Source organism: Synchiropus splendidus, chromosome 12, assembly GCF_027744825.2.
Source record: "Synchiropus splendidus isolate RoL2022-P1 chromosome 12, RoL_Sspl_1.0, whole genome shotgun sequence".
NCBI lineage: Eukaryota > Metazoa > Chordata > Actinopteri > Syngnathiformes > Callionymidae > Synchiropus > Synchiropus splendidus.
Genome location: NC_071345.1, coordinates 12,356,099 through 12,380,087, shown reverse-complemented (window position 1 = coordinate 12,380,087; position 23,989 = coordinate 12,356,099). Strand labels below are relative to the sequence as shown.

The window sequence follows — 23,989 nt, the reverse complement described above, 5'->3', positions numbered from 1 at the left end:
ACTATACTCTTATAAGAGTCTCCTTTGAAACATCATTTCTTGACTCAGAAACTTAAGGCATGACTTTTATGTATTATGACTTCTATGTATATTAGACTAATTGCCTTTTAGATAAAAATTTGTTTACATTATAAAGCGTTTCTACGTTGTTGATTAGAATAAATAATAATAAAAAATAATTTAAATCAAGTAAAATGTGGGAGTGCTGCTAAAAACGCATGCATCCGTATAATTCAATTTTTTTTCTTCTTTTTTTATGTCTGTCTCCCACGGCAATGAACTTTAAATCTTAAGTCAACTCTGTCGACATTTGCTGGAGGAACAATGTCAGAGAGCGTTGAAATAACTCCAGCGTCTCTCTCTCTCTCTCTCTCTCTCGCTCTGTAACGCGGGGGGTTTCGCTCTAAATAAACTAACATAGGACAGAAACGGGTTGGGGGTGCAGGGAGGTGAAGTCATCAGCGGGTCGGCAGGAGGGAGTGAATGAGTTTCAGTGCGTAAAAGCGCACTTGAGTTTCAGGCAGAGGAGTGAAACGTCGCGCGCTCCACGCTCGGGCAAACTTTTAACTTGTGCCATTTTTAAAATTGTATTTCTTTGCTCCTCTGGTGCCTTTTCTTCTTCTTCTTCTGATGTAATTCTTGCTCTGGTGGGCTTCTGTGGATGCTAGAGGGAAGCGGACAACTGGATCCACGGCGCAGCAGAGGAGCAGGACCGGTGGCGTGAAAGCTCTGGAGGAATTTTACGCAACGTTTTTTGCCTTATTTGAGAGATCATATCGGAGGGAATGGTCATATTTGCATCACGGATAAAGGAGTCCTGACTCGGTCTGACGCGAACACAGACCTTCTGAAGGATGATTATACAAACGAGTTTCATCAATCAATGGCCCGATGTGTATCACCACAGCATGTCACCCGGGTCCGGCACGTTTTAGGAAGCATCCATCCCCAGCCATCTGCCTCAGTGAGAGGCAGCGCGTCAGGAGACTCTGAGTGGAGAAGTGTTTCGGTGAACATTGGCGGCTTCATCCGTGGGCTACTATGCAATTACAACTGATCTCCTTTGTTTTGATCATCTTGCACGGCATGGAATACACTGGATGTCAGCAGCACAGCAGCTCCAGACACCGGCAACATAAACGTGAGTAAAGTCTGGCGCTAACACGCAGCAGAGCGCGCTGCTGAGATAACGCAGAAGCGCGCAAGCTCCCGTTTAAACCAAAACTTTGAAGCGATTTGTCTTGGTGTGGATATTTACGCGACGATGTCGCTTCATTTGGGGCTTTATTCTCATACTCCCCCGCATTAAAATCGTCTATTTTATTGCTTTACTTTGCGTTTTTAATACGGCTACCAGGTCAGCTGACATGGACCTGAGCTCCAGTTTCACTGTGCGCCGCTCCGTTAATTGGAGATCGAATTGAACTGGCGGACACCTGAAGCCTCCGTTCTGTCGCCTGCGCTGCCCGCTAGTGGCCAAAGGAGGGATTACACCTCCGTTGAAATAACGTCAATTCCGCGCCGCTATAAACCGAAAATCGAAGACCGAGACCTCGATCCTCGCTGATGTGCATCGAACAACTGTCAGTGACAATTGACGGAATTCCGACTTAAGAATATTCCACTCTGTGCAGTACAAGTTCATGGAGTTCAATCTGACGTTTGTAGAGATTTAATAGATCTGTTTTGTAATTCATAGGAATATTTAGCTTTTTTGTGTGCGTACTTCACAAATGGAAAACGAGAACTCAAACGCAAGTCAGTAGAAATGCAAGTCTGTGTCCTAAAATAAAATAGTTAACAGCCATTTTAGCTCAAAAACATGCTGGAGAAATCCAAATCTTGATAAAGAGAACATATTGTCTCGCCTTAATAAATACATCACAATAGTTAACGCTGCAATCTTCTGGAATGATTCTTTCAATTTCGTCATGAAACTGTCTGGCACTCCCACAAATGCAAATACCAGGGTCTTATCTCCACTGTACGATCCATTTAAATCACATTTATTGTTCAGCAGAAACAGTCTTAGGCAGAATACTCGGCGGGGAAAACATTCTCCAGTTGTATTTCTATCCTCCATCTTATCTCTGACGACGTGAAATATGTATCAATAAAGTCTTCTTTCTCATTTCTCCTCCACACGCTTTATCTCCGAGGGTCTCCAGATGTGTCCTGTGACTAAGAGGAGCGGTGATAAGTGGAATATTCCGTGTATCTCCTGCCAGCGTGGCAGCAGACTGTCTGTGATCAACAATAATAGAGCGGAGGAGTGATGTTTTTATCCCTGCCACCTGTGGCCGAAACCTCCCTCCGCTCACTTTTATTCCTCTCGCATATCTGCTCTCATCTGCTCTCCAGAATGTGGAAAGAACCTTAAATATGTAGGAGAATTTCTTCTTTTTTTTAATCATATTCATTTCATCTGGTTAATGTCGAAGATTCAAGAGTTGTTCATTCCTGGTTTGTGTTCTGAAGCTCAAGTGAAGCTAAATGCTAAATGCTAGCATAGAAATACGGCAAAACAAGGCACTTGTTGTACAGAGATTTTTATCATTTCTGGTGATATTTAGGTGATTTTCTTCCAGTGTTTTGGGATCTGTTTTAACAAATATTGTCATGATGGTTTTAAGCGTATCATTTTATTTTTCGAAAGCCAAGACAGTAATTATTTTTTAATAATAACAGATTCTGCAACTCCTTTGTAAATACTATATTATTATTAATATTATGTTTTTCGCATAGTAGAGCGAGCACTGACGTACAACCTCGGCCAAAAGTTGCTGAATATGGAAAATAAAAATACCTTATGCAACAAGAAATGATTAAATAATAAGAAAATATACTGTCAGAATGAGTCAGTTTTGCTTAACAGATGTAATAATATTTAAAAGGAGGAATCCAAAAGACATGTTTACAAAATTAATATGACTAAATGTCATGAAGAAAGTGGCCAACATTTCCTTAAAGCATGATGGGAAAAAAATTCTGTGCAGGATTTGTAAATATTAGATTTAATTTCAATATAAATAACAGATGATGATGATTATTGTTGTTGTTGTTGTTGTTGTTGTTGCTATGCTGAAGTGGCTGAAGAGAAACAATATAAATAACAATGAGGCTAGAAAAACAAAAGACGAAAAGCATAGGAAAACATTCACATCTCCTCCCGAATTTGAAATATTTTACCCTTTAACGTCATGTCGACATTTCATTCTTCGATATCCATGTTTGTTCCCATGTTATATGGGTCTGTAATTAGATTTCAGTCATCCGTTTCGAAGGAAAGTATAATGAAATTGTGGGCAGGTACATGCAATGGGATACATAGATGAAAATGCATGTCTATATAAATGTACCATGAAATGTCTCTGTTTATTTATGTGGATCAATGAAAGCATCAGACTTTGAAGTCAGAACATTCTGACAATTATTACATGATCCCGGCTTTACATAGTAATAAGAATGAAAACAAAACATTGTAGATACTGCAGTGTTGTAATAAGAATAATGTTTGATTGAATGATTGAAGAATAAGATGCAATGAGACATCAAAACCAGAAGGTTCCAAACCCGTCTCAAGATTGGGTGGCATTTTGTAGTTATCTCTTGTTATAGCGATGTGTAGCCCTCTACGGTCCAAAACCTAGAAGTAGCAGAACTGATGTGACGGACTGGAGACCCCTGTTTCTGTGCTTTTCAAAAAGAATCCGAAAGTATGTTAAATCAACATAAAAGTAAAGGAATTCACACAAAGATAGGAAGTGGTGATGCCAGCATTTTGACGTATTAATATGAGAGACACAATGAATATCCATATTCGATCAGGCAAACATGAATTCAAATAATTTTCTACAATTTCAACAATTTCCATCTCACAGTTGTTGCAGCAACTGAGTTACAATGTTGACCAGATATTGACACGGTATGTCAGATGTTACATATGTCCGGCTAAGATCATGTAAAACATGACCATTGAATTTGAGTCTGATAAAATGGTTGAGTCACATGATGAAGACAGTGTCTGTTGAATGAATGAGAACACAGAGAGGAGAAGGACACAGAGATGGCTGGAGGTCGTTGACCAGTCAGTCGACCGGGCGAAGCCTGAGGCCAGGATTCTTGCTTCCTGTCGGCGATGATGTAAAGAGGACTTCAGGGTGTGAAGTGCAGAAGTTGCTGTGAGTCACGCTACAAGACCGATGAAGCCGTACGACAGAGATGGATGGATTTCCATCTGTATTTACGTCAGAGTGAGAAGAAAGCGCTCACGCCAACGCTGAACTCATGCACGGCTCAGACAAGATGAATTAGCAGCTCGGATGAAATTCCAGATCACATCGCTTTTATTGCATATTTCTGCCGCAAAACATCTGCCTGCGTGATTCCAGGCTTGTGCGTATGTTTATTCATATCTCACTTTGTTGGTGTGATATGCAAGACGGGGTGCAAGAGCGAGTCTTCCGCCAAAATTCCTGCTTCTGACTACTGTGAATCAGGGCAGCTTGGCAGGATCCAGCGCGGGCAAATGGACAGCAGTTGTAAAGAGTGTCAAGATATTTCAAACACCATTTTAATGATCTATTGTCCGCTGGCAGCTATATTGGCTCAGGAGAGGAGGAATTAGGGCAGTTTGAAGCCCTGGCATAAAAGGCTATTCCAGTTGGAATAGCAGCTCGTCTGGAAGGGGCCGTGGATTATTTGGTCGACATGGTTCATGTATTTAGAGAAGGCTGTACGTCTGTGTTCCCTGGAAGCGTTGGTGTGGCATCCTGCCGCATGGCCGAGAGGCCCTCATCCGAGGCTCAGGTTCTCAGTATACATGTAACTCTTCGAAGCCTGACATCGATCCTGTTTGGAGTTTGGTTGTGGAGGAGTTCCAGTCGTCAGATGCGGCAAAGTTTGCTGATAAAATGTCATTTTCTTGGGTGAATCTACGTCAGGTAGCCTCACACGGTCAGGTAACATCTGTTCTTGAGGTCATTTGGAGGGCAGAGCATGCAGGGAAACACTGCCACCTGTTGGGTGGCTAGTACATTGTCTTTTCTCATGCCACAACAAGAGCTTCAGCACGTAAAATATAAAAAGATTCTAGAATGGTTAAAGTAAAGGGGCGGTGCTCCTTAACATTCGGCTGCTAATGTTCAGTGTCATGCTACTTGGTATATCTACTACCTCATATGATCATGAGCTTGTTTTCATGGTTTTTTCTCTGGATATACTTTGGTTGTGAAAGTCCACATTTCGATTGCCAGTTTACTACGCCATCAACGTGAGAATGTCTTGATCATTCACAATTTAGCAATGTCAGCACCTTGAAAAAAGCTCATGGTCATATAGGTATTCTGTACATAGCAAGCAGCAACATGTGAAGTGAGTCACCCAACCCATCCTCACACCCATGGCATTGGGAAAGTACACTTTTATGTCATGATTTCGGAAGGATGGACCCAAGTGCAGGAAGTACCAGTCAACCGAAGGCACTGTAGACGAGATTAAATTAAAGAGATTTAATCGAAGAATAGATAATAAACAGACAGACAAGTAATGATAACAAAAGACGCGAGAACGCGGACCAGGAACAACACGTAGGGACTGGGGAAGAATCTGAGAACACAAGAGAGGCGAATTAGAATTCAAGCCTAAAACTGGGAGAACGCAAAACACCCTTGGAGTTAAGCTCACGAGGCGGCAATAAACAGAAGGCGCTCGGTGGTGGAGAAAGACACACACAGGAATAAACTACGTCGGAGAGAGAAATGAAAAGTGAGACTATAAAACTGCTCACATGCGGGCTGAACGGCAAAGTGGAGATACAGAAACGGAGCAAGGAGGAACGAGGAACTAAAGGAGGCGGCTGAACAGGGAATCGAGCGCACAGAGAAAATCTACAAAAAGGTCAGGGAGGAAATCGAGAGCATGGAAGCATTGATCGAGTTACCGTAACGGAACGAGAAGCAACCATCTGGCAACAGGAACTGGCGTTGATGGGTTCATATTCTTGGAAGGCTTGATCAGGGAATGAATGCCAGATGTGTTGCCCGTGAAGCTGGAGAGAAAGGAGGAACAGGAAACAAGAACAACCGAGAGTAGCAAAATAAAAGCACGACATAGAACACGGAGGAAATACAAGAATGAACGGAACAGTGCGGACGTGACATTTTACATACTATACTGACAACAAAGGCAGCCTTCTTCAGCATAGGTGTTTCGGGGGATGGTTCAATGGATACCTAACTCAAACCTCCATCTTTTTACGTGTTAAATTGGTAATCTAATGCATCAACATGCAATGCTGAAGGCTGCCTTTGTCATCAGTATTGAATGCAAAAGTCTACTTTCCCTAAGTCAATATATTATGCCATGGGAGTGACGATGGGTTGCATGTGTCGCCTCCTCACACATCGTAACCCCAACCATTGTTTTTGTCAACATGTAACTTGTGCTGTGTTGGTTGGCTTGGGCCAGCGAGTGAGTCTTCAGGTGAATGAAGGCTTCAATCATAAGGGCTTTTTGTTCACACGCACGGGAGCAGGACAGCAAGCTTGATTCAAGGACTAGTGATGGGCTAATGGGGCTTCATGAAACAGTTTCAAAGCTCAGTTGGTGACACCCTTGGTGTGAAATCTGAGGTTTCATTAAAATGGTTGTTCAAATCTAAACATTTATGAGCAGAGTGCAGCATCTAGTGGGCTCTGTATATGAGGACACTTGTTTCATGAAGCGTCATTAGCCCATCACTATGAAGAACCACTGTTGGGGAGGAGAGATGACTCGAGACGCAGCTCTCAATATATATATGTTATATATATATATATACATGTATATATGCCATTCAGTGTTGTCTGCGAGTAAATGGTACCGCAAAATGGATTGTCGTCTTGTGTGTGGCTACCTTTGTCTCTCCACTTATAGTAAGAGACAGGGACTTCAGAAGATCTTCATTCACCTTGTGTAAGGATCATGAGTGCAGTGGGAAGAATAACTGGTGTTTTGGTTCTTGATGTTGACTTTTCAATAGTGGATGATGGTCATTATTAGGTGTGAGCTACTTCAGTATGTGGCACTGGATGTGTGGAGACGACCTCCAAGTCTGAGGCTGTGTTCCTCCACAGGAGCCTGCTGGATCCATGTATGAGAGGCAGTGTTAGCTTCAGGTCAGAGAACTGACCAGAGGATCTGTTAGTGTTGAAATACAAAAAAGGATGCTCTATTGTTGGTGTCTGTCACATCCGTGTTCTGGAATTGTCTTGCATTTGCAAACACAGACGTAATCTAACATACATGATTATTTAATTATATATTTAATCCCAGTCTGAAAGGGCTAAATATGTATCATGTGACAGCAGGGCTTCAATGCTGCACAAATAAATAATTTTAAATACCCCACTTTTTCCTTTTATCGGGGAGGTGAGTTTAGGGCGTGTGAGTGCAACCTGTTTCGAGACGTCCAAGACGTGGTGCCGAAATGAAATGAAACGCGTCTTGCATCCAACTGATGGTTTTATAAAGTAATATAGACACTTCTTGCTCTGCAAATGAGAAATCACCATGTTTAAGCATGAATTGTTCTATTAAATGGTAGAAATATTTGTGTTGGAAGAGCAGAAATTTGGATGGATTTGGCAAATGGTTCAACGTTAAATATTTATTCATTATAAGTGGTCCATAAAAACAGAAGTATCATGAGTCAAATATGATTCTTACCCCGTCTCCTGCTTTGAATTTGGTGTGTGATTCATGCAGAGCGTATGTGTTCTTTCTGGCATTTTGTTATCCACCATGTAGTCATCCAGTTCAACTGCACTTTGGTTTGACAGCACTCTGTGTATAAGCAAAAATCCACTGCTCTAACAGACTTCTTTGTGTTAACAGAGATCTCTGGTGTGAGCTCGGGGTGCCAGCAGGGCGGCTGTCTGACCTGCTCTGACTACAATGGGTGCCTGTCCTGCAGGCCGCGCTTCTTCATGCACCTGGAGAGGATCGGGATGAAGCAGATCGGGGTGTGCATGACGTCCTGCCCTCCAGGCTTCTACGGCACTCGCTCTCCAGACAGAAACACCTGCACAAGTAAGCACCCGGATGCTCCCACACGTTGTATATTTAAAACACACACTGTTAGGAACAATTTAACACTGGTTGTCTGGTTCTCTGTCAGAGTGCAGGTCGGAGTGTGACTCCTGTTTCAACAAGAACTTCTGCACGCGCTGTCGACCGGGGTTCTACCTTCACCTGGGTAAATGCCAGGAGAGCTGCCCTGACGGGCTGGTCCGCAGCGACGCACACAGAGAGTGTGTTCTCAGTAAGTGTGGAGAGGCTTCACTTGCTTGTTGTTCAAATCAGACTGAATGAACTTCTTTCTGCAGGTAAACCACTTGAGATTTTTGGCTCAAAACCTGATTTAAAACAACCTACTGTCACTGTATGAGGACCTTAAAATCATATGTAATAAGTTCCCATTTGGTATAAGCAAGTTAGACGCTATTTTGGAATGCTCTTCGTGCACCTCCAGTTGCAGCTCTCCCTCAGGAGGACATAAGGCGAATCTCACAACACCTATACAATATAAACTTGAGCTATGAACAAGCACATCATTGGCCACAACTCATGAATGTACTAAGTACAAGTAGACTCCAGCACTGCATAACAGTGTGTGGATGAAGAGACAGAGCTATTTCCAGATTCCGAGAAGAAAGATGTGTTGGATTTAACTCATAAATTCATTTTTTACTCACAACAAGAGATTGTGGAATGAATTGTTTAACTTGTGTGTCTGCAGAGTGTCCTGCCGACTGTGAATCTTGCGTGAATAGTGAGACGTGTACAAGGTGCCGGGCGGGCCTGTACCAGCTCAATGGAAGGTGCCACCACGTGTGTCCAGACGACTTTGAGCCCAGCGACAAACTCATGGAGTGCACCCCTCAAGGTCAGTCAGTACAGACTTAAGAGACCTTTTCTTGTTTAAGCCAGAAACCGATGATCCTATCCCGAATCTGCACGACAGTTCACTGTGAGGTGGGGGAGTGGAGCGAGTGGAGTCCCTGCTCTCGCTCCGGCAGAACCTGTGGCTTCAAGCGGGGTCAGGAGACCCGCACGAGGCAGGTCCAGCAGTACCCATCTCCGTTTGGCAAGCCGTGCCCCGACATCTCTGAGATCAAGGAGTGTCTGGTGAAGAGAAGAAAATGTCCAGGTAAATACACACACTGAGAAGAAGAACGCGAGGAAGCAGTCCCCGCGGTTCGCATTTATCTGTGCCAAGCTCTGTCCCTAAATCCTCGTGATCCATCATCAGAGCTTAAGTTGTCAAAACTTCAATTAGAAAAGTGGATACAGGGCAGATTTCCCCGTGTCCTCGCTGCTGACCCATCACACTCTCTCCCAACTTTGTATCTGCGACACATGGCACAAATTGAACCCTCTATGAATTCCAGACGTCGCTGCTTGTACAATCAGAGCGAGTCATTCTTCCGCTGAGGACTGTTTACTCAGAGGATTGTCATTGTGGTTAGAGTGTGGATAGTGGGGGGAACACACATGTGCGATGTTGCAATGGTTTTTGTTGTGTGTTTTCCCATGTGGCCTCTTTGGATTTTTAAACAGTAAAAAAGGTTTTTCTCTGCTCCTAGTAAACGGGCAATAGCGTGATCATTGTCTAATGAACAAAGTGAAAACTGCTTTCAGTCACTCTTGTCTCTGCGTAAAAGCCCACAGTGCGGTGTGGCTATTTACCATGGCTTTGTGCGATGTGTACACTGCGAGCGTGTGGTTACCGAGGTGGTCGGCGGCTACGGCTGGATGTTTTTTCGCCTAGGCTTCGTAGTGTTAAATGACAGATCGCAGACGGGGTATGAGGGGAGGCTGAGATCCAGCCCCTCGGGGCCTCACATTTACAGAACAAACACAGTGTGTGTCTGTGTTTCCGTACGTGTGTGATGCAGCAGAAAAGCTCTGGAACAGAAACAGCCAGCTCAACATCAACATCCTCCCCCTGGGAGGCACGCGGCGACCAGGGGATCAGTATTGGTTTATCCCCACAGCTGCCAACACACACACTCACCCATGTACAATCTCAACTTCAGACACACTTTCTGTAAAGTTACCCACACACACACACTAAGCAGTTGTCACAAGTCAGGAACTTTTGAATTCCTCAGTGTGCCCTCCGTTACCACTGTTATCTTGGTGTTTCAATTTCTGTATCTCTCCGCTGATCCATTCCCCTGTCCTCATCCTCTACACACACTCCCTCACCCACCAAAGAAAACAGTGTCCCCCCCCTCACCACCCCCATGTAAGCTCTCTGTCGGCGCATCCCAGTCAGTCAAGTCGGTGCCGAGACTTTAGTATGGTCGACAGCTCTGCTGATGGGTGAGACATAGGGGCTGCGATATTAAGAAGGAAAGGAGACGGTGACAAAAATAACAGTGAGTGAGTGTCCATTATGACCACGTGCAGCAGGTTATGTGATCGTCTGCCTTTAACTGTCAATCATGTTGGACGAAGTAACTAAAAACAATGGGCTTCATTGAAAGAACAGGTGATTTGGGTATGGTTTTCAGAGTTACCATATGGATCAGGGGTGGGCAAACTTTTTGATTCGTGGGCCACAATGGGTTCTAACATTTGACAAAGGGGCCGGACCAGGAGCAGCTGGACGGAGTGCTTTGGTAAACCCACCTCATTGGAAAAAAAAATACACATCTTGGGATGGTGATGTTGACAAGCTTACTCCAAGGAAGCTTCGCATTTTCGATGACAGCTGACACCTGGTCAAACAAGTCCTCTTCTCGTGTTCGTCCATTCAGGGACTCCATTGTCAAAAACTCCTCCGTTATTTCAAAAGTGTCGTTGCTACCTGGGATAAAAATGAGGAGCTGAGAAGTGTCTTAGATGCCATTGTTTTCATCCAGTGCTAAAGAGTACAATGTGAATGTGTGGTGATATCTTCATCTATTAGTTCTGCACGTCAAGTCACAGTCCGTCGTGTTAAGCTGATTTTCTCAAATTTGTCTTTGCTCTCCGGGCACAAAATACCTGTTGTCTCCACCATATTTTCTTTTATAAACTCGCCCCCAGGCAGATGTTTCCTGGCCTTTGCTATTATGAACAAAATCAATTTTCCTCCTTAATATTAGTGGGTGCTGCTTATATTCCAGTGCGGTTTATAGTGCGTAAAATACGGTGATAGGCCAACGCTTCACCTCAACCAAGCCAATGTATCGACAGTACGCCGTCTAGTGGGAAAACATCAGTATTGTATGGAAAATACAACATTAACAAGGTTTATTCATTTAATTTTTTCAAGTTCGGTGGCCGTGATTAAAACATTTAACGGGCCGCATGTGGCCCCCGGGCCATAGTTTGCCCATGCCTGATCTGGATCCACGAAACACTTGAAGCTAAATAGAGGGGAATCGTATTCTTTGCTCTGCAAGTGAGTGCAGAGAAGTTACAGCTATCCTCAGTACCAATGAGCTCATTGATATCAACAACATTTTAAAAGCCAAAAGAGTTACATACCATATGTAAGGGAATAATATTGAGGAAAGAAAAACACAATATGGGCATAAAAGAGCAGCACATTCAAGGTCTTGACAAGTGCGTCCAATGTTGACACTCCAAATGCCGCCAAAAACGTGGCACCATGAGTCAAGCACATGATCACATGAGGTACTATTTATACCCAGTGACATGGACTAGGATTCCAAGCGCTGAAAGTAATGGAGTGCCACCCATTTTTTTCTGGGGAACAGTAAGGTGACGTGCTGTCTGTGGCGTGAGGGAAATCCCACAGGTGGCCGCCATTTTGATCCAATGAAATCCTATCATGCAGCATGGACTTCTGTGTGACTCTGTGGGACCATTGTCAATATGTTTCGCCCTGGCAGTGAGAATATATGGCCCGGGGATTCTAGTTTGTTTTGCAATATATTACGGTATCATACACATGTAATAAGAGGGAGAGAGGGAAAAGAAGAAAGCAGGCTCTACCTGTTTATCTAGTTTGGCCTGTGAGTGATTACCCAGTGGCCCCTGCTCTGGGAGCCTCTGCGGTGAATGAGAGCTAATTATCTGTTTTGGCGCATCCTCTCATGGTTGTTTACGTTCTGCACACGCTAGGGGGTCAGTGGTCCGACCTCGGAGAGCCCCCGGTAATCCTCTTGCAGCCCTCTGACACTGATACATCCTCCTCCTCTTCCTTCCCTCCTCTTTTGCACTGCCCTCTCCTCCCCCTCTCCTCTCCTCGCTACATCACTTTCCTCCTCCGCAGTGCTTATGCAGGTATTTGCTCACTTTTCACACTTCTGTTTCTCCTTCATTTCTTTAACGTTTTTCCCCTCTTCTGACGCATTTACTCGCTTCAGGTCATGGAGAAGTATGAGTTGGACAGTGTGGAGCTGAGAAGGTCCAGAGAGAGGGGTGCACTGTGCTGATCCTGTTTTGAGGAAATAAGATTCTAGTCGCCAGATTTACAGCGCCAATCGTCCGGCTACGTAACTGCAGTGGCAACAAGCTACTTTTGGGTCAAATTTAGTCGCCCATTCCAAAGACGGCTTCTGATCATTCAAGTAGGAGGCAGTAATCGAGATTTTCTGGTTACATAACTCCATTTTTGCTCCAATGATTTGTGTAAAAAAAATAACTTTTAAAAAATATACCAACTTATTTTAAAGCTTTTTGTTTGTAGGAATTCTGCCCGCTAGCAAATTAAACCCGACAAAGCTAGTGGAAAATAGAAGCTACACTGAAGTCCTCAGTCCCGATCTGTTACATTCATAGTATTACAATGGATCAGATGAGTTCATTTTATGTTGGCAGACGATTACTAGTGGTGTGATTGGTTGGAAAAGAATTATAACACCTCATTCTTGATACTTCATAGTAGTTCTACTTGTATACAAAAGCTCTACCTGACTGCAGTGTCTCGGCACTAGAACTATTTGACAAACATAAGCCTGAGGCTAGACCAAGACTGCACAGTCAATTTATCTGGACCACAAGAGCTTTGTATAAATAGGTGTCATTCACTACTGAATTAAATAGCACCAAATATTAGACGTGTTGACATCAAAACACATAGATTTAGTAGTTTTGCACACGACAGGCTGTTTTCCTGGGCTTATAAATGTCAAGAACTTGACTTAAAACCTGACACAACTGGAAAAGTGACACAGATGGGAGAGAATTTGATAAGAGTGGATTCGTGTTTGCACTTCAAAGTCAGTACATCTTGTGTTGTGTCGGTCAATAAACAGATTTTTACTAGTAGAGTTTTTAGGAGAACCTTTATGGAAATAGTGTCACTGAGAATGCTAATGCATATTTTTCAAAAGTTCTCTGTATGATGCATGTGGCTAATTGTGTCCGCTAAGACCTTGAAAGAAACACATATTTTCAGAGTCAGAGACTTGGCAGCCTCTGCATTGTTATCTCCAGCTTCAGGATTGCGAATGTTTACACACACGTTCTCATTCGCCGAATTCTCTCTCAAGTTAACGCAGGCTAATTTGTCCTTCCATCGACCTGCAGTTCACCCCTCTATCTATGGAGCCGGATATACTGAGCGCCCCCTGCAAAGCTAAGCTGCCTCTAACTCCTTCACACACACACACACACACACACACACGCCCCCACACACAGGCACTTGATTCACTTACAGTATTGACTTCCTCAGATGTAAGTGTGGCCTCTTTAGACTTGTTTGCCAGTACAAGGAAAACATTTGAATCATAAAAATACTAGCGTATGTCTCCAGTTGTTCAGTAAAAGAATCATTACAGTCACACACCCACGCTCTCAGTGTACCCCCATCATGACATCCTGGAGCTATGAGACATGCATTCCATTTGTAGGACAGTTCATAGCCTTTAATCCCAGCATGGCTCCCGCCAAAAGCTCTCCGGACGACATAACACCCGCCACTGAGGATGTGCCACCATAAAAAACACAAAAGGATGGACGCGTGCACCCACACAATTAAACACACTTCCCCTTACCCTCAGTGCCCTCGCTCTCGCGTTTGATTGGCTTACACCATAATGTTGCCGGCGTAGTTTGGTTTAGACTCGCGTTCATCCACTGACATCCTGGATCTTTTAATGTGATGTTAGTATTGAAATCAGTGACATCATCTTTTCACACCATTGCTTTGTGAGTGGTGCGTACACAGTACAAGAAGCTAGATTTGCTGAATTGATATTTATTTAGTTAAACAGTGCCTTCATGAGAAACATGAAACATTCTTGGAGTTCGTTTTTTTAGTCTGAATCGGAAAGATGTAGCTGTAGAGATGATGAAGCTGGAGATGACGCTTCATGAAGTCCATATTTTTGCTAGATGGTGCGCTGGTCTATAATCTTCAGCTTTGGGAAACCTACTTTCATGAACCAACATCTTTTTTTTTAACTGAGGGTGCCACCTACTGGACGCAGAAAAAGATTGCCAACCTTCATGAAGCTTCATGAAGCTTTATCATTCCATCACAAACAGATTATGCCACCATGGGAAGAAAAAACATGGTCATCATTTAGAAATATCTCAGGTTTAATAAGTAGAAGTAGAATTTTTAAAAATGAGAATGACAAATAGAGAATTTTACTACTGCAGTAAAAAATTATTTTTCTGTGTAATTTTGTATGAGGAAAGTGAATAGACCTCTTTGCAAGGCAAGAATAATGAAGTTATGCAGCAGTTAGCAGGTGTAGATATGATCCCTTCAAAAAAAATAAATAAATAAATAAAATGAAGGCGAATTCGAAGGTGAATTTGGAAGCTGGAGTGTATGCGCAAAAAGTGGCAAAAAGGGCAAAAAGGGCAAATACATTTCACAAGGGGCCATATTATATAACTGTTGTGATGGGGAATGAATTAGAATATATTTATTTATATTTTCATTGTATTTATTTGTCGACAATATCAAAGAACTGAACTTATTTCAGGATAATTTTTTTTTAAATGTTTTCTTTTTTTTAAAGAAGAGCTCAAAAAACATGTAAATATGTGCCACATTGTTTTAAAAGAAAGTTAAAAAATAAATTAAAGAAAGAGATCCACATTTAAGACTGATAACAAAGAAATGGACTCAGTCATATTAAGAATCTAAATGATGAATCAGAAATCAGAAATTCTTAAAATAGAGTGACTAAATTCAACAAAAATGTGGGATTTTTACAGACCATTCTAGGGCCGGATAACTACAGGCAAAGGGCAGCATGTGGCCCCTCGGCCAGACATGAAAGTATAAGCAAAGTTGACACTCTTACTCATAGTGTATAAGACAAAACACAAACGGAAATACTCATTAAATGCAGTAACCGACATCGGTTTCACAACAGAGTTTGCTCTTACTAATGGTGCTCTGCTATGATGAGTGGAGATGCAGCGCATCCATGGACGATGTGTCACATCAGCCTCTCTAGTTCCTGTAATTTTCCCTGGCAGACATTATTCATTAAAACTTGGCCTGGAGTTTAACATCGACTGGCTGTTCCAGAACTGGCAGAGGTGTCTCTGTGGAGGTCCATTAAACACTTGTCAACACAGTTTACGCTGCGGCTGTCAGACTCATCTCCAACGTAGACACGTCCAGCGCTTTGTTAAACACTCTCCTAATCGTCTGACCTCTGCATGGATTAGGTTTCTCCTGTCTTTACAACTACAGTATGACTAATACGCTCAACTTGTAAATAGTCATGGTGTCTGCAGCGAGGCAACAATGAGAGCAAAGGGGACTTCCTGTGTTTATAGAGGGCCGGGGGCCGACCTCCAGAGAGTCAGTGGACCAGAATACTCCATTCATCAGTCCATCACTCCTCTGTACAGGCTGCTTGCTTTTGTCTGTGGTCAAATCATATTCCTTATGTATCTGATGTATGCATTAATTCTTTAAAACATCCTCATTTGAGCGCCTGGTTCAGTAAAAGTTATTTCATAAGAACTGGCTGTGAAGGAGGCCTGGAACTCCGGAGCGGACGGGAGGGAGACAGATAGGACTCTTTCTTTTTCTGCCTTTATCTCTTTCCTCCTCCCTTGCTCGGCGTCTGTGCCTACTGTCTACTTCAGCAGTTTCACAATCCATGCTCAGCCACAGCCCAGCGGCCCGGCAGGTCTGTCCACACATGCGCCACAAGGAAGGGAAAAGTTTCTGACTTCACTAGCCGGACCTCCGTGAGGCAGATCTTGTTGTGTCGTCAATAACTGCCGCTCAAGGCGAGATAAACCTCCAGCATACCAACAACTCGTGGCTTTGTTTATGCTGTTGCTCAAGCTGATTAAACCCCGAAGCCATTCAAGGGTTTCACTTGTTGGATAAAACTGAAAACCCAAAACATTGGCAATAAGTAGCAAGTTGGAACCCTCAGGGGATGAACTAGGACTCTGGAGCTGCCGTTGTGCTGTTGAACACTGACCTCTAGCGTCAAAAATACAATATTGCATAAAACTAGAAATAATGTAACAACGATTTGATTTGGAAATTCAATACGTCAGAGCAGTCAATGACAACAAAGACAATGACACATATCAAAGAAATTAATCAACATTATAGTTGCATTTTTGAGAATTGATTTATTGTTCATTTAACACTTGACTGTTCGAAATATATGTTAATAAGTGTTTTAATTTATTTACATTTTTTCTCGTCTCTTATTTTTCAATTTTAATATCATGTTTCAGCATGCACTTGAGCAATTTCTGCAGAATAAAGGAACTGAAATGAAAGACTTAAATTGTATTTAAATAAATAAGTAGATGAGGGATGCAATACACCAAAACGTAATGAATAAATCCAATTAAAAACAGCATCTTCCTTTTTGTAACTTAACTACTAGGTGGCTACAACATAGTTACAGCATTGGCAATTATGAACATGGTTCAGTCACTGACCTATGCTAAACATAAGCTGTTCAACTCAAAGATTAACATTGTTGGCCGCTTATACAACAATACAATTGTCTGTGTGTGATTTTTACGGCACTCCAGTTAACAGCATAGCAACTACTGTTTTGTTTGCCAGTCAATTGTTGACCCTTGGTCCTTGCTGAAGGATCCACATGCATGCATTATTTTATTGTCTGCCCTTTGAGGACTTCTGATTTGTTAACAACTCACCCTCTTATCTGCAGGCATACGGCGGAAGACTGACCGAAGAGAAAGGAGGAATCGCAACAACCGTAAAGATAAGGAGAGCCAAGAGGGGAAGCGGGAGAGAAAGCGGGACAGGGAGAGAGACGCCAGTGACCGTGAGGAGAGCAGAAACAAAACAGAGCACAGGCATCGCAGAGGCCACGACACAGATCTACTCCTTCCCCAAGGAGACCTTTCGCAGTAGTGTCCTGGACACTCGCGAGTCAAAGACCTCCAACCCCCCCCTCCTCCAGGCCTTCTCCACCTAATGTTCTCCCCCTCTGCCCCTCGCTGCAGGGGTGATGCTGCTACCTGTATGATTTGAAGACTCTGTCAATGCACAAGTGGGACGTTGCCCATTCAGCCAAACGGCTCGGCGCCACCGCGGACTTCAAATGTTTTCTTCACTTCTGAAAGACTTTTGGAAAAGTGCAAGAGACGCTGCTGAGACTTTTGTTGGTACTGAAAAACAACAAGCAAAGGGGTGTCTTTGTGTGGAGGACAGAAGACACACAGACTGAGATGTTTAATGTTGAGTTATTTAATGGGACGCTGTGACAGCTTCGTGTCTTGGTTTTTTGAATGTAGACAAAATTATTTAGAGCAAGTGTTCATTATTGATGTTCCTGATGTTTTTTTTTTTTTTAGACCTCCTGATTTCTGGTGCAGATTTTCATAGGGACAGTAAGTTTGCCATTTCATTGCAATTTAAAACACAAGTGACTGAATTTTAAAACCCCTAACATGTGCCCTGTATGTCTGTGCTCTCAGTAACTAGAAACCAACAGCACCTGTATGTCAAATAAAACTATATTGGGTTTGTACCCGCGTCTGTTTTTATCTGCGACTTTGGTATCAAGCCTGTTATTTTTAGAAAGGTCAAAGGTCGTTAGGCATGCTTTCCCAGACACAATTACGCATGTCTGCATTGATCCAACTTGCTTACTTAACAACACAGAATACAGATCTGCGTAACTTTAAAGTAGACTAGATCCTGTTCATGTGATCTTAATTTCAAATTAAATGCCTAAACCGACTATTTTTTTTTTCTTATTTAGTGTCAAACATCCACTTAATTATTGTCAAAGAGGCATCCAAAGAAATCCATAATAAACCAAGGTCACTTCAGGAGCTCAGCTGTTTATTGATGGAGTGATGTTTTGTTCTCATCAGTAACATGGATTGTAATGGTGACAGCAGTTTCTTCTTTGTTCAGCACAAAAGTCCCCCAAAGTACAAACTGTACATGATCATATATGGCTCACCACAGTACAGGCCGTACATAAACCATGGGTATTATGACAGGAAGGAGACCAACTGTGATAAGAATACCTGAACCAAATCAGACTACTCCTAAAACCAAAGGAAACACAGACTGATGCTTTGCACCCAGAAGCATGTTTTAAGTTACTTTTTAAGCTATTGGCGAAGGCCTGACATTCACTTCATATTAGCAGCGAAGTTCTCGCCCTTCTTGATGGAGGCCTTCAGCTCATCCATGGCGTCAGCCACCAGCTTCTCCTCAAACGCAGACAGCTTGCCCAGTCCAAGGTTCTTCTCGATGCCGTTCTTGCCCAGAAGCAGGGGTGTGGAGAAGTACTTGCACTCTGTCTCCTCAGACCTGACATAAGCGCATTCTACCACACCCTCCTTTCCATTCATGGCGTCCAGGACGGAGAAGGTGAAGCGAGCACCAGCATATGCCATGGAGAGGGTTGCAGAACCGGCACCAGCCTTGGCCTTGACGACCTCGGTACCAGCTTCCTGGATCCTGCCGGTCAGTGCGGACAGCTGGTCGGCAGGGAACTCCACTTTAGGTGTGCACTGGGAGATGAGTGGAATGATGGTCTTCCCGGCGTGACCTCCAATGACCGGTACATTGACCCTTGCTGGGTCCAGGCCTTTTAGCTCCGCAACGAAGGTGTTTGCTCTGACAATGTCCAAGGTTGTGACACCAAACACTCTGTTGGGGTTGTAGACACCATGTTTCTTCATGACCTCTGCCGTAATCGGGATGGTGGAGTTGACCGGGTTAGCGATGATGCAGATCATAGCTCCGGGGCAGTTGCGCGCGCAGGCATCGGCCAAGGTGGCGACGATGGTGGCATTGGTGTTGAACAGGTCGTCACGGGTCATCCCGGGTTTTCTGGGCACCCCGGCGGGAATCACCACCACGTCACAGCCCTTGAGTGCGGCATCGAGCTGCTCGGGCCCCATGTGGCCGGTGACTTGGGCCCGGGTCTCGATGTGGCTGAGGTCCGCGGCCACCCCGGGCGTGTGGGCGATATCGTAGAGAGAGAGGTGGCTCACCAGCGGGCTGTTCTTGAGCAGCAGCGACAGCGGCTGGCCTATGCCGCCGGAAGCTCCGAGCACCGCCACCTTGGCGTTGTTCTGCGACGAGGTGGACAGGCTCCTGGCCAGGCTGACGGTGGGTCTCACGGCGCGGGAGAACATGGTTGTTTCTCTTCTTCTACTGACTCACTGAAAGTAACGAATACCCGAAGAGCCCCTCTCCTCTGTGACACCAACGTCCTCTAGCCGAGAGCGAACAGGAAGCGTCGCCAGCTGTCATGCGTAGAACATACGCCGTGCACGTCAGACCACGTTGATTTGCGTCATCACGCAGGCGTGCGTCGTTCTGATCCTATTCTTGCTGGGGAGGAAAACAAAGCCTGCTAACATTAGCCGCTTGCTACATCTCCCTCGGATATTGGAACCGTTACATGAACTGCCAAGGCGCTGCTTGTACCCACACCCTAATCTAAAGGTGCAGTATTAATATCCGCACAGTTTCCTTTCTTGTATAAACGCGTTTAAGAATAGAATAGCCCCGCTTAAGCAAGCCAGCGCAGTCCGTTGGACCCCGTCTATTTGCTGGAGCCAAAGTATCACAGTCAGCTGTAGCTACTGTAGGTCTTCATGTTACCAGCTTCATCTTATGTCTACATTTATTCTTTACTGTTAGACTCATTCGCGCGTTTTCATCACCAGCTTAGATTAGTAGCATCAATATATGACCGGGGTATTTCTAAGTATCTCGTATAAAGCCTGTTTTTAAGGTCCTGTTGCGGAACTGTTCGTGTTTTTGCCATTGTATTATGACAGACTGTCGCAATACCTTGAACCAAACAGGAACGTCTTGGCGTGTTCGAACCTAATAATGTCTGCAAGGTGCAGTAAAGTAGGTGCCGAGCCCATCCCAGCCCTGTGATATGCTCCTGAGTGGCTCAGGTGGCTACATATTCATTACATGTTTACTCGTCTGTCGCAGTTCGCCCTGGAGATAAACAACTCACTCCTCCGAATGGTGTTTGGCAACTGCACAAAGAGAATGGAACACTGCAAATATATTTCAGTGGTTGTTTAACCACTCAAACCTGATTGTTGTATTGTCATATTACTCGTCTGTACATCATTATTTCTACCAATTAATTCCCCTACAATTGTATAGACCCTGCAAGGAGACTCCCTGCTGTGCCGGAAGAAATGCTCCAAATAAACTACATATTAATTCAGTCAGAAATCAATAATCATTTCTGTTTAGGAGCCTTGGTGCAATGCTGCTGTGACATGAGCCTAGTAAAGATGTTGATGTTTGGTCTCCACCTGATATGGCTTTCTCCCCATGTTTGACGTGTAAATGAAGTGTCACTTCTTGAACTGTCACGAGATGTGATTCGGGGAGGTCAACTGCGTGGATGTTTACGTAAAAATCAAGTAGTTCGTCATTTAAGTTTCCTATGTATTGTTTGTGCTTTTATAATGCACTGACATTGTTGTTCCCTTTGTAGTATTTATTTGGGCACATGGGTCCATTTAGTGGGCTCTGAAAATGAGGACACTGTTTCGTGAAGCCTCATCAGCCCATCACTGGGTGTATCCCTTATTTTTCTGCATAGACGGTGGCAAGCCTAGTTGGGACTGTGCCAATGTGTCATCGAGCACCTCATCTGTTCTGGTGGCTACGAAAAATGAAACGTTTGTGGAACGTCTGAATAAGGAGTCAGCTGTTACGCCAACCTGCTGCCTAGATTTTTACACAAGACATAGCAGTTTGCATTGTATATTAGGCTGGTTTTATACGGTACAGTTTGAGTTCATCCTGTAGGTCTGTTCCTTAACTGTGGAGCATGGTTATATAGGTTGTTACATATAGTAGTTGTGATATATTTGTGGGTTGTAGAGACCAAAAAGCACTAAACAACATAATGACAATCAGCACAGATTACTTGTATTGTAAGGACGACCGCCACAATCATCCACAAGGAATTAAACTGACTGCAGGCTTTCAATCACAGTAATTGGGTCAAGCGGAACAGATTTCTTGCGCCACCACAAAATCTGAGGAAAAAAAATGTGATCTTGCCTTTGCTATAAATGATATAAATTGTAAACTTGAATATTAAGTCAACACCAACAGCCATTGAATAACATGAAGGTGAGTTTAGCTTTTGAGCCTACTCTACTCTATTACTTTGTAAGACTTTTGTCCCCAATGCACAAAGGAATTCAACATCAAAAATGAAAAAAAAGGTTTATTGAAATTCATGTTTTTCCTCTTGCTGTGTTCACTTTAGAGTCCACAACACTACCAATGATTTAAGAGCACTAGAGGAACTTACAGTAAGTATTCTTTGCAATTTATACAATAAAGATCTTTCTCACAAATATTCAATATTTCGATGTAGCAATTAGAAATCTGTCTGTTTTTTAGGATTCAGGATGGCCAGCTGTGGGGAGGTGGACCACTCTGTTGGCTCCTTGCCATCCAGTAAAAAAGGTGGCGGCAGCAGTGGTGGTGGCAGTGGGAACAACGCAGACGCATGTTCTGGTTCCAGCAACCCATCTCCAGCGCTCTCCGTCCCAGAGTGTGCCATATGTCTCCAAAGCTGCGTGCACCCGGTTCAGTTGCCCTGCCACCATGTCTTCTGCTTCCTGTGTGTGAAGGGAGCGTCCTGGCAGAGCAAGCGCTGCGCTCTCTGCAGACAGGAAGTGCCGGATGACTTTCTGGAGCGGCCGACACTCCTGTCTCCGGAGGAACTGAAAGCTTCAGCCGGGGGCAGAGGAGGGGCGGCAAGTGACCACGCGTGGTACTACGAGGGCCGAAATGGTTGGTGGCAGTACGACGAGAGAACCAGCCGCGAGCTGGAGGATGCTTTCTCCAAAGGCAAGAAGACGGCAGAAATGCTCATCGCCGGGTTTTTGTATGTGGCCGATTTGGAGAACATGGTTCAGTACCGGCGCAACGAACACGGCCGTAGACGCAAGATGAAGAGGGACGTTTTGGACATCCCCAAGAAGGGTGTGGCTGGACTAAGACTAGACACCGAGGGTGTCAATGGGGCGCTTGGGGCTGCTGGCAGAGAAAACTCCGCCGATGGAGCCGATGCTGCTGGTGGACAACAGCTGGCCGCAACTACACTGCCATCCATTCCCACTATTGCCAGACCGCCTATCTCACTAGGTGGTCAGCCTGGAAACAGCAGGAGCCCATCTCTGGAGGATGCCCTTTCACAGCTTCAGATTAGCCCCAGACCCACCCCCCCTCAAGAGCGAGCTGGGGCAGGTGAGGGAGAGGAGGAGGAGGAGGATGAAGAGGCCTCACCTTCCAGGTCATCTGACCTCCACATCTCTATAGATGAGTCTGGATCCGGAGAGTGGAGCGATGACGAGGCGGATGAGGACGATGAGGATGGGGGAGATGGAGAGCAGGTGGAGCCTTGGGAGGACAGACCACGACGGCAAAGACTGAACCCAGAGGACAGAGCTCTCCCGGGAGCCGAGTCCAGCTCCCCCCCATCCTCCTCCGGCAGCAGCGGAAGGTCCAGAATGCCAGACGGTCAGTGTACAATGACTGAAGTGTAACGTCGTGGCAGATACAAACAAAGCCTGTCCTCCACAAGTGGCTGTGTTCCATTCTCTTAATTTATTCTTTACTTTGTGGTGATTTGACTGAGTCACGGAGCAGATGGTACCATAGCAGCGAAGCAACAAGCCCAGACAACTTGTTGCGGATTGGGATTTTGCAGATTTGCGTGGCTGAGACTTTCTCCTCTGGGTCAATAGGCGGCTATGTTCTTGTTTTGAGGCCAAAAGTGAAGTTTCTACAGCAGAATAAGTTGTTTTTGTACGAACTGAAGTCCTCTCTGTCCATGTGGACCGTCGTGTGGGTTGAAATGGTTCGGCTGGACATCTGACGTCGGTGTGTTCAGCATGTTTATTTTAGATTTGAGAAAAAGTAGCGGGGAGATGAGATAAATCAGTGATGGGCTCCATTTTTGTCTTCGATCTAACAATCCTTGACTCTCTCAGCTAACACAGGCCGTGTTATTGAGTATGACTGAAGAAATATTCTCAGAAAGGACTTCATTTGGCAGGTGAGCTAACCTCTGGCTTGGCAGTAAAATGTTGGAGCAAGCCTTGATCTTTTCTGTCTCAATTTGGACTGTTACGAAGATTTAATTCCCAGTCATTCAGAAGACTTTATAGGCTTTCGATTGCGACTCACCACGTTTCATGAAATTAGGTCGGTCATAGTGTCACTCAAGTGTTTGTGCATGAGAGTTCTTTTCAACGCTGCTGGTTGACAGATGTTCTATTTTGACTGGTAAGATGTCTTATTTTCTTTGCAGATGATTGTAAATCTGAGAACTACAGGAGTGTCCGTTTACTTTGAATTTCTTTTTGCGCTTACAATATCGGTTCACTTTTAGACTTTCCATCCTGAAGAATAAAATTTTAAAAACGGCAGACAATTGTTTCTTTGTGAAAAACACCCACAGCTGTTGATTATTTTGGAGCATTTTAAATGAAATATTAATGTTATAGTGCGACCCACGTGCTGTTTTAAGATACTTATGGTTGT

At 44.1% G+C, this 23,989-nt stretch overlaps 3 protein-coding genes across 3 annotated transcripts; 2 read left to right on the top strand and 1 right to left on the bottom strand.

Annotated features, from left to right (window-relative positions):
• Positions 1 to 525: 525 nt before the first annotated feature.
• rspo3 (R-spondin 3) lies at positions 526 to 18,027 on the top strand. Its single transcript, XM_053881149.1, has 6 exons — positions 526 to 1,141; positions 7,876 to 8,070; positions 8,159 to 8,302; positions 8,780 to 8,926; positions 9,005 to 9,190; positions 17,124 to 18,027. The coding sequence occupies exons 1-6, from the start codon at positions 1,042 to 1,044 to the stop codon at positions 17,327 to 17,329; spliced, it is 978 nt and encodes a 325-aa protein (XP_053737124.1). The 5' UTR covers positions 526 to 1,041; the 3' UTR covers positions 17,330 to 18,027.
• A 217-nt stretch (positions 18,028 to 18,244) lies between these two features.
• On the bottom strand, positions 18,245 to 19,700 carry mdh2 (malate dehydrogenase 2, NAD (mitochondrial)). Its single transcript, XM_053881148.1, has one exon. The coding sequence runs from the start codon at positions 19,576 to 19,578 to the stop codon at positions 18,565 to 18,567; it is 1,014 nt and encodes a 337-aa protein (XP_053737123.1). The 5' UTR covers positions 19,579 to 19,700; the 3' UTR covers positions 18,245 to 18,564.
• LOC128768332 (E3 ubiquitin-protein ligase rnf146-like) lies at positions 19,226 to 23,917 on the top strand. Its single transcript, XM_053881146.1, has 3 exons — positions 19,226 to 19,891; positions 21,702 to 21,747; positions 21,839 to 23,917. The coding sequence occupies exon 3, from the start codon at positions 21,847 to 21,849 to the stop codon at positions 22,987 to 22,989; it is 1,143 nt and encodes a 380-aa protein (XP_053737121.1). The 5' UTR covers positions 19,226 to 19,891; positions 21,702 to 21,747; positions 21,839 to 21,846; the 3' UTR covers positions 22,990 to 23,917.
• Positions 23,918 to 23,989: the final 72 nt, after the last annotated feature.